This window comes from Echinops telfairi, unplaced genomic scaffold (genome assembly GCF_000313985.2).
Source record: "Echinops telfairi isolate 266 unplaced genomic scaffold, ASM31398v2 ScPeMD7_7465;HRSCAF=8503, whole genome shotgun sequence".
NCBI lineage: Eukaryota > Metazoa > Chordata > Mammalia > Afrosoricida > Tenrecidae > Echinops > Echinops telfairi.
In genome coordinates this window covers 5,817,492-5,827,832 of record NW_022111365.1, presented here as the reverse complement: position 1 = coordinate 5,827,832, position 10,341 = coordinate 5,817,492, and the positions used below count along the sequence as shown (strand labels likewise).

Here is a 10,341-nt window from a genome sequence, read left to right as displayed (position 1 = left end):
AAAAAAAAAAAAAGATTCTTAGGATGAGTTTCCTAAATTGATTCTCAAGTCTGACTAGTCTGGAAAGTGCTGATGACTCTTTTTCCATAAATAAAGTGGCCACTACTAATTCATGATATGAGGTGACGTATTAACATGTTACATGTTACAGTGATCACAATGAAAACTTCTGTGCAGTTTTGTCAGAATGAGAAGCATAGGGAAGCAGATTGGTTGGTCTACTTAATGCTGGATGAACTAATGAAAGAAAGAGGTGAGCCCAGGGCTTTCAGAGTTACAACTCAAGTGCAGCATAAAAGGCCAAAGTTTCCATGTGTGCCCCCCCAAAAAGCCCTATTTCTTATAGTGACACAGGTGATAATTGCCTAAAACCAAATCCAGTCTTTTTTTTTTTCTGTTTTGAGAAGGAAAAGGAGAAGTTTATTTTGCGCTTCCCGGGCTAGACTCCAGTAAGGAGTCAGCAAAGTTGAGCTGCCTGGGAGGGAGGGGAGCAGAGAGGGAAAGAGAGAGACAGGAGCCCTGAACTCCCTGGGTGAGCCCCATGGGCCCCCAGTGGGGGTCCTGAGAAGTCGCCCTTATCTGTGGTGGAGAGTGAGTTTTAAGCTGGTCAGGAGGGTAAACAATAAAGGGAGGGGGTGGAAACCTCAGAAGGGTAAACAAGTAGGGAGGGAGCAGGAGCTGCAGCTGCAGGGGCTTAAGCCGCCTCCATCCATGAAAATTCCCAGGTAGACTGGTACCTTGATCATTGGGCCTGATGCCAAGCAGATGGCTTATTGATCTGGGGCCCTTTGAAGTTAGCCGTCTTGGTCCTATAGGGGTGGGCAGGCAGGCTTTTCCTAATGTCCCCTGACTGGTACCTGACCGAACAGACATCCCCTCACAGAAGGGTCTCAAAGAAGAGATGAGCCAGTCAGGGTGCCAAATCCAGTCTTATTGAAAGAATACCTGAATTAACAACATCCGTTGAATTCCCAACCCTAAATGATATCTGAAGTTAAAAAGGAAGCATTGTTTGAGAAGAAATGGAAATTTGTAGCTTGGCATGGCTACATATAAACAGATTAGTCAGAAAAATGAGGACAGTGTGCCAACATATGCCATTGAATTGCTCTGGCCAACAATAAGAGTGTTATCCCCATTTGATGAGATTATGCCAGATTAGTCATTGTCTTAGATATCCCTTGGAATGGCACCTGGGAAGTTGACTGGGACATTGTCTGAGTCAGGTGCCTTGTTAGACATTGAGTGGGACCAAGAACATGGAACCGCTCTGCTTCAGGCTGCCGTGTAAGCGTGTCTGCCACTTGGGCCGGATGATCTGGTGGATGCACTGGTGCTTGAAGAGTCAGTGGCAGATAGAGATTCTGTTTGGAGGTCCTATTGATAAATCACTGTACAGACCATATGATTTCAGAGCAAAGCCCAGCCACCCTCTGCAGAAAACCATCTTAGTAAAGATTGCATGGGCCACTTAGTCACCATGTGGTCTGAAAAACACATCATGAATCGGATGCTGTCGATCTACTGAGTCATAAAGTTGGATGAGCACATAAGTAATGAGTACTCGGTTATTAAGTGGAGTAGCTTGAGATTGGGCTTGAGCAGGATCTGAAGGCACAAGTAAATTGCATGAGGAAGTGACCCATGATCCTGTACGGCTGCTTTTCCTGTTTGAGTCTGTACCTTTGGCTGCATGGACAGTTCGTAGTTCATTATGATCAGTTACTCAGTTAACTGAGTAAAAGAACACTTATGCCTGGTTTACAGATGGTTTTGCATGCTGTGCAGACAACACTCAAAAGTGGACAATAGCAGCACCGCAGCTCCCTTTTGGGACATCCCTGAAGGACAGTGGTGAAGGAATATTCTCCTAATCGGCAGAATTTTGAGCAATGCCCTTAGTTGTCACTTTGCTTGGTCAGGGGTGAGGCTATACTGATTCATGGGCTGTTGCTAGTGGTTTGACTGGGTGGTTAGGGATTTGGAACATGATTGGAAAAGGTGACAAGCAGGTGTGGGGCAGAGGTCTGTGGCTAGACTGCTCTGAAAGGGCCAAAGAAATTAAGATATTTGTGTTTCGCGTGAGTGCACACAAATAGGTGATCTTGGTAGAGAAGGATTTTAACAAGTAGATGGTATGACATGTTCTTTGGAACTCTGTCCTCATTTCCCCAGCCACTCTTGTCATTGCCCGGTGGGCTCATGAACAAAGTGTCTATGGTGGCAGGGTTGGGGATTATGCATGTGCTCAACAACATGGATTTCCACTTCCCAAGGCCGACTTGGCTAAGCCACTGCTGAATGAATGACCGATCTGCCAACAGCAGAGCCCTGCTCTTGAGTCCTCATTCCTCAGTGAGTAGCCAGCAACTTTGTGACTGGTTGGTTCCATAAGACCACTTCCATCATGACATGGTAGCAATTTGTTCTTACTAAAGTAGACTCTCCGGAATGACCATGCATGGATTACAAAGTGCCTTATCCTCCATCATGGTATCTCACAAAGCATCACCTCAGATCAAGGGACTCACTTCAGAGCAAATGGAGTGTGGCAGTGAACCCATGCTCATGGAATTCACTGCTCGTAATCTGAAGCAGCTGGAATGATTTTATAAAGACAAGTGGCAGTTCCTTGCAGGGTCTGGTCAGTGTTCTCCTGGAGGCTGTATATGTTGTAAACTAACACATGGTGCTGTTTCTCTAACAGCCAGTAGTCTTGGGTCCAGGAACCAAAGGGTGATGCAATGGAAGTGGCATCATTCAATATGACCCTTAGTGACCAACTTGCAGACTGCTTGCTTTCTCTCCATGTGACCCTATGCTCTGTGGATTTGAGGTCTTTGTTCCCCAGGGAAGTAAATTGGAGACGTTAAATTGGAAGTTAAGAATGTTATGTTGGGGCACCTCATGCCCCTGACTCAACAGGTAAACAAGAAAGTTACTGTTTTGATTGCTGTTATCGATCCTTGATTACCAAGGGGGAATCAGCTTGGTGTTCTATAATAGAGGTAAAGAAGAGTATGTCTGAATATAGGCGATTCTTGATGATGTCTCTCCTAGTTCTACCCACCGTACTCCATTTGCTGTGAAGTGATTCAAGTCAACAGAAAGTACAGCAGCCCAGTTCTGGCATGATTACTAATAACCCAGACCCTTCAAGAGTGAAAGTTTGTGTCACTCTACAGAAATAAAAGCGTAACCAGCTGAACTGCTTGCTGAGAGCAAAGGGAATGGAGAGTAGCTGGCGGAGGAACCTAGTGCTAAAGTTCTAAATACTAGCTATGATTATGTGACCAGTTACAGAAATGATGGTTTTAATTGTTACTTAAGATTATTTAAAAAAAATTTTTTTCTTCTTGTTTAGGTGCATCTTGTATTTTTGGTTTGTTCACTTACAAAGTAAAAAATGTAAATGGAACTAGTATGTTTTCAGGTATATACATGTTAGTTTTATCATGTTAAATGCAAATATGATTTTATAATTGTCTTTATTTAGAGATTATGTGCTGTCAAAGGAGATGTGTACAGATGCAAGTTAACGAGGTGTCAGTGAGGTTTAAGCCATATCCACTTGGGCCCTAATTCTCAGTGGTTTGGCAATTACGTGATGATGTTATTATCACTTCTAAGTTGAGATGGAATGCATCGGAACCATCTCCATGATGGAATCCGCTTTGAGGAGCCATTGAAAGGGAGTCTGGCTTATGTTTAGTTTATGGGTATATTCTTACAAAGCTCTCTTGTTTTTTTGCTTATTCTGGATCGATCCGCATTTAACTTTAAATTCCTTGACCTTAAGCTGGTGGTCTGCTTTAGTGCTTGCCGAACTTGGTTTGGTTGCATCTGCAGGCTGTGGGCCAACAGCTTGCCGTCTGATCTGCTAATCTTGAATTTTTTAATCCTTGCAGTTGGGAGTTAGCTCCAGCCTGACCTCTGACCACAAACGTGAGGTTTATCAAATACGATCCATTTCCATGCCACAAATTTCTCTCTGTGCATATATGTTTCCGTGGTTTGGTTTCTCTAGAGAACCCAAGACAAGGATGTAAACAGCAGCGTGTGTTTAGATGTGGAGGCAGAATGGTGCCTGGTAGTATGGGAATCTTTATGACTTGGAAAGAGCAACAATGATACTTGCTCTGGAGCCCTGGTGATGTAATGCTTATGAGTTGGGCTGTGAGCCGCATGATCAGCAGCTTCTCGGGAGAAAGACCGGGCTTTCTACTCCCGTAAACAGTTAACAGTCTTAGAAACCCACAATAGGTTGCTATGAGTCAGCATTGACTGGATGACAGAGAGAGAGCACTAACTAGTGCTTGCTGTGTGTCAGGTACTGCTGGAAGTGCTTTATACAGATGTTAAATTGTCTATCGAACAGTTGTATGGAATAGTCATTTTTTTATAGGACTCTGAGTCAAAAAATGGCTTGCATATAATTACAGTTCTAATTTGTAGTAGCTCTAATATAGAAATTTATGTAGTCTTATTCTAGTATAGTCTTCCTAACCACCTTGCTAGCATGATCTCTTGAATGTTGTTGTGTTTTTCTTTGCAGGCATTGCCATCTTTTGCATGCTGCTCACCTACTACATGTGGATCAAAGCAGTAAAGACTGGCTCCATCTATTGGGCAGCCAAGTGTGCTCTGGCTTACTTCTACATGGTAACTTTTCATCCCATCTGCCCAAAGCGTCTCTCTTTGTTGAGTTCTTTTTGGAGTCCACTGATAGAAGCTGGGAGTCGTGCTTGGACTTGCATTAATTGACTAGAGCCTGGAAGCCTTTTTTGTCTCCACATAAAGCCTATCCTAACTGTTTCTAATTTTTAAAAAGTACTCCAAATACTATGTTTTTTAGAAGCAAATATTGATTGAGCCACCTTCTTGTATGCATACATTTGTACTTCCTTCCTTAAGTGCTCACCTTTCTTAGATATCCCTAAATCTTCTATGTGACCCTCAGAGTAGAGTGATGTCTAGTCCAGTCTAGACTAACCCTCTTCTGCGATCATGATGTTAGTAACCAAAGAGAATAGGGAATTGACTGATCACAGTGGGTATGACTTTGATTTTCTTACTTAAAAGAATCAGTCATTTAAATCTCCTTAAGTTGTGTGTGTTGTTAACTGTGAAGAGATGTACTGTGTAAAGTCACAAGTGATAGCCAAGACCAGGGTTGGCAAACTTTTGGGACAGAAGAGCCAATCCTGTCCCTCACAACAATTTAAAAATTATTCAAGAGCCATAACTATATTTTTTGCACACACATGAAATCACCATTATCTGAATAATATTCTTTAAAATTTTTATAAATGAAACTGAGAGTTTTATTTTCGTTTTCAGTTTTGCTTCAGAGCCGTATATGTACCTACCAAAAGAACCGCATATGGCTCTCAAGCCACTGTTTGTTCACCTGTCCTAGACTGTAGTGGCAGTGTCCTAGAGGATGTTTAGCAACTTCTCTTTATATCCTGTTGTAGGTCTCTTCATGGGGAGGTTATGTGTTCCTGATCAATTTGATCCCTCTCCATGTCCTGGTGCTGATGCTCACAGGACGCTTCTCTCACCGCATCTATGTGGCCTACTGCACTGTGTATTGCCTGGGTACCATTCTTTCCATGCAGATCTCCTTTGTGGGATTTCAGGTGAGTCCTAGACTGTGAGATTTTCATCTTTTTTTTTCCAAAACCATTTTTTTCTGGGACCTAATACAGATATCATATCATTCCATAGTTCAATCAAATCAAGTAGTATTGTACAATTTCTATCACAGTCAGTTTTTCATCTTCTTATGCAGCTCCAACTAGATTGGTCTCCCTTAGATTCCAATAAAATAATAAAACTTACTCCCAGGTCAGCTCTTGGCCGCTCGTGTTAGCTAATGCAAGGGAATCCTTGACCTCAGAGTCTGCCTTCAGGGGTATGTTACTATTCGCTATGAAATTTGAGTTCAAGGGACATTCTCTGTCTTAGATTTGTGGGAGGGGCTAAGATGTTTTGCTTGAACTGAGTTGGTATGTTTAATGATAATTTCTGGGCTTTTTTGATGTTGTGATTCCTAAATTTCTTTGTCTTTTTTTAAAAATTAAGATAATTTTATTGGTGGCTCTTCTAGCTCTTATAACAATCCATCCATCAATTGTATCAAGCATATTTGTCCACATGTTGCCATCATCATTTTCTAAATATTTACTTTGTATTTGAGCCATTGGCATCAGCTCCTCCTTTTTCCCTCCTTCCCCCAACCTCCCACCCTCATGATCCCATGATAAATTATGAATTATTATTATTTTCATATTTCACACGGTCTGCTGTCTCCCTTTACCCATGTTTCTGCCATTCACACCCCTCTTTGGGGGAGTGGGGGTTTATGCGTCAGTCATTGCGATCTGTTCCCACTTTCTTTCCTCTCCCCCACCTTCCCTCTACCCTCCTAGATTTTTTATTGAGGTTCAGTATATGTCCTGTAGGAAGTAAATCACAAACTTTTAAACTGCATGACTATCAGGTGAGTAGATAACTATTAAGAGAGAGAAATGTGGTGTTTTGATTTTTTATGTAAAATTCTCGTGCAAGTGGCCTTTGCTCGAGCTGCTTCCTTACCGGTAATTCCCTCCCCTCCAAATTCCTACTCACTAAAATTCTCATTCTTCACGACTCAATCAATATAAAGGTTCCTTCCTAATCAGCTGAACTGGACTCAGCGTTTCTCTCTTGTATGTTCCACAACAATTTGTATTTCACCTACCACTTTTCATTATTTTTTTCCTGATCACCTTCTATGTATTCTTTGCTAATTCTTATGAAATGTAAAAAAGCATTAAAAATGACTGTGGCTTTATCGAAGTTATAGATGTTGTGGTTGTGTTGGAAAGAGATCTGTGAAGCCAACTTCACAGATATAGTCTATATTATTGCTCTGAAAGTAATTTCTAGATCCATCACTAAGGAAGTTGTTAAAAGATGAAAATTCTCCAACCCACTACAAACCTACTGAATCAGAAACTTTTGGAGTGGGACCCAATAATCTATATTGAATAAAACTGTTGAGCCATTAACTGCAGGGTTGGTGGCTCAAACCGATCAGCTGTTCTGCAGGAGGATGAGATTGTTTGCATCTCTAAGGATTTACAGTCACCTATAGACAACAATTAGAATAAGGGTTTCTGGGAGGCATGTAGGGAAGGTGGGGGTTAAACGGGAGCTGATATCAAGGAGTTCAAGACAGAAGAAAATGTTTTGAAACTCATTGTGGTAGCAATTGTACAATCCTGCTTGATGTGATTGAACTGTGGGATAGTATGATGTTTGGATTAACTCCTAATAAAATAGAGTTACAGTCTTGGAAACCCTATGGGGCATTTCTACTCTGTCCTACAGGATCGCTGTGAGTTGGAATCTACTGGATAGCAGTGGGTTGGGTGGGGTTCATTTGGCATGGTATAAGGGAAGGAATGAAACGTGGTAGACGAGATAGAAAGTTCTATGGAACACACAAGATTCCAGTTCAGCAGATTGGGAAGTGGCCTTTACATTGGGTCCGGAAGGATGGGAATTTTAGAGTGGGCATTTGGGGAAAATGAAAGGAAAAATGTACTCCAGGCTAAGGAAATAACTTGAGCAAAGGTCAGAGATTGATGGTAGTACATGATTTGCTTTGAAGGACAGCAAATACTTTTTGGAAAATATGGCAGATCAATTAGAGCCTTCCTAGAATGTTCTTGATTTTCTGGCAGCCTTATTACTCTTTGGACCCTTTAGTCTAAACTTCAAAAGCCAAGTAAAATTCACTGCCATCAAGTCAATTTTGACTCATACTGACTCAGTGGCAGAGAGTAGAGCTGCCTACATGGGTTGCTGAAGTTGTAAATCTTTACAGGAGCAGAAAATCCTCATCTTTCATGCAGTGTCTGATAGTTTCAAACTAATGCTGACCTTGTGATTAGTAGCCCAATGTGAAATGAACTAGGTGTGGACAATTTGAGACCGGGCCAATTCATTTTTCCCTCATTATTATTCCCATACCTATGCTTTCACCTGCAGCCTGTTCTTTCATCAGAGCACATGGCAGCCTTTGGAGTCTTTGGTCTCTGCCAGATCCACGCCTTTGTGGATTACCTGCGCAACAAGTTGAATCCACAGCAGTTTGAAGTCCTCTTCCGGAGTGTCATCTCCCTGGTAGGCTTTGTCCTTCTCACCGTGGGAGCGCTCCTCATGCTGACAGGTAGGGAAGGCTCGCAGCATTTAGTATTAAAGGCAAATGGATATGGTGTAGACTAAACCCTTAAAAGACTAGCTATTTCCTGAGTAAAGAGAGATACTTGTTTTCCCTTCTATTTTTCTTTCAAGCATATGTATTACCACTTCTTCACATTCGAATTGACCCGGGCCACAACAATTTGGAGTCAGCCTAGCAAACTGTTTTATTGAAGCAACTCCTAATCTCAGAAGAAGCACTCCTAGGGAAAGATCTTATTTCCTAATCTTTCTCTTCCTTTCTTTAAATAAATAAATTATGTATATTTAATATATTGGTAGGTTGGAAGAAGTCTTATTGTCTGCTGAACTCTACAACTGGGCCATTCATGTAATCCTTTTTTTCCATGTAATCCTTTATAGACTGTAGGCATTGAGTTGGCTTGGCATGTCACATTTTCTTTCTTCCTCATTTTCACTAGTTGCACTTTTCAGAGCCTTATTTGATTTTGCCCAAATCCCTGTGTGTTGACTGATTCAGAATAACCCTGTAAGATCAAGTTGACTTAACTTTTCAAGTTCCCTTTGACCTGCCTCCTTGCCCTCTGAGTATTCGTTTGCTGGCTGTCCTGCTAAATTAACTCTCAAGTTTAATAGAGAGAAAGGAGTAGAACTCTCAAAGTGTTGGTGACATTTAAGCCAAAACCTGGTTCTCCTATCTCTGAGAATCTTCTTAAAAGTTATGATTAGTTAGGATTAGATATTCATTTGTTTCTGGAATGTTTTTGAAATACATGTTTTCATTTTATTACCAGGAAAAATATCTCCCTGGACTGGACGTTTCTACTCACTACTGGATCCTTCGTATGCTAAGAACAACATCCCCATCATTGCGTCTGTGTCTGAGCATCAGCCCACGACCTGGTCCTCATACTATTTTGACTTACAGCTCCTTGTTTTCATGTTTCCAGGTCTGTGATCCAATGTGGCCTCTTGCAGTAGTTAGCATTTTATTCAAAACACGTCAACTGCCCTCATTCATGTTGTCTTTGATTCTGTGCAGTACAAAGTATGACTAAGTATATAACAAGAGATACTGACAAGTTCAAAGCCTCATAATTTCCTGTGTCTTTTGACCAATTCAGACCTTCTGAAATCTAAGTCACAGAATTTATCAGCAGTAGTAATCTCTTTCGTTTAAAAATAGCTTTTTAATGAAGATTATGATAGTGAAAATAGTTACTCTATTGAAAAAATTATAGACAAGTGTAAAAGAAAAAGGTTAAAAATTGCAGACCTTCTCTTTACTTAATCTGTAGCTATATTTTGTTACATGAAGGTAAGTCAAAAGTGTTGCTACTAGGGTTTCTGTTCATATATGCCAAGGTTATTCTAGACAAAAATCTCAAACTCCCTGTCACGGATTCAATTCTGGCTCATAGTGACCCTATAGGACAGCCTAGAACTGCTCCTGTGGGTGTCAAGACAAAACATGTCTAAACGTGTCTACAGTTTGTGGATGGTAGCAGACAAGTTCTCTTAGTAATACACTTGTTATGGTGCCTTCAAAAAAAGAATACCTTTTGTGCCATCGAAAATAACCGTTTGAGATCAGAGCCAATATAAAGTTTTTAGCCGTGCTCATGTGTATGTTTTCCCAAATCACTGAAGCATTGCAACACGTTTGCAGGAATTCTGCTCCGCACAAGAGAACATTTCAGGTGGAGCCAGCATGTTAAAGAAGGTTGGAAAGACCTCAAAGATGACCTCAAGGCAAGAGGTCAGCTTAGATGGTTATAGTGGCCTGTTCTTAATTCCAAATGCTTGTTAGATTTTCTTAAAAGGCAATAGTTCATCATGGAACCATTAGGAAGAAGTTTTAGGAAAATTGAAAACTGAAGTGGTGACAAAAAGGCCAAGAAACTTGGGCTAAGGAAATTTATTTATTTTTGTTTTTTTGTGAATAAGAAAGAGGTTTATGGACAAGAACAGTTGAATATTGAGAAAGCATCTCATCCCAGTCCAGATCAAGTTCATAAGTCCGGGAAATTTTTTTTATCATGATATTGAACCTGCATCATTCTCCAAGGGAAGCAGTGGTTGTCCTATATCCAAGGGAAACCATACTCCATCTGACCTTTAGCCTTG

The 10,341-nt window shown here is 41.0% G+C and overlaps 1 protein-coding gene across 1 annotated transcript in view; it reads left to right on the top strand.

The window, feature by feature from the left end:
* The window catches only part of STT3A (STT3 oligosaccharyltransferase complex catalytic subunit A), a 32,320-nt gene that overhangs the window by 7,578 nt on the left and 14,401 nt on the right, over positions 1 to 10,341 (top strand). The window contains exons 5-8 of the mRNA XM_004714159.4: positions 4,556 to 4,662; positions 5,478 to 5,642; positions 8,041 to 8,221; positions 9,009 to 9,164. Of these exons, the coding sequence (XP_004714216.1) occupies positions 4,556 to 4,662; positions 5,478 to 5,642; positions 8,041 to 8,221; positions 9,009 to 9,164 (609 nt within the window). The remainder of the gene's footprint in view (positions 1 to 4,555; positions 4,663 to 5,477; positions 5,643 to 8,040; positions 8,222 to 9,008; positions 9,165 to 10,341) is intronic.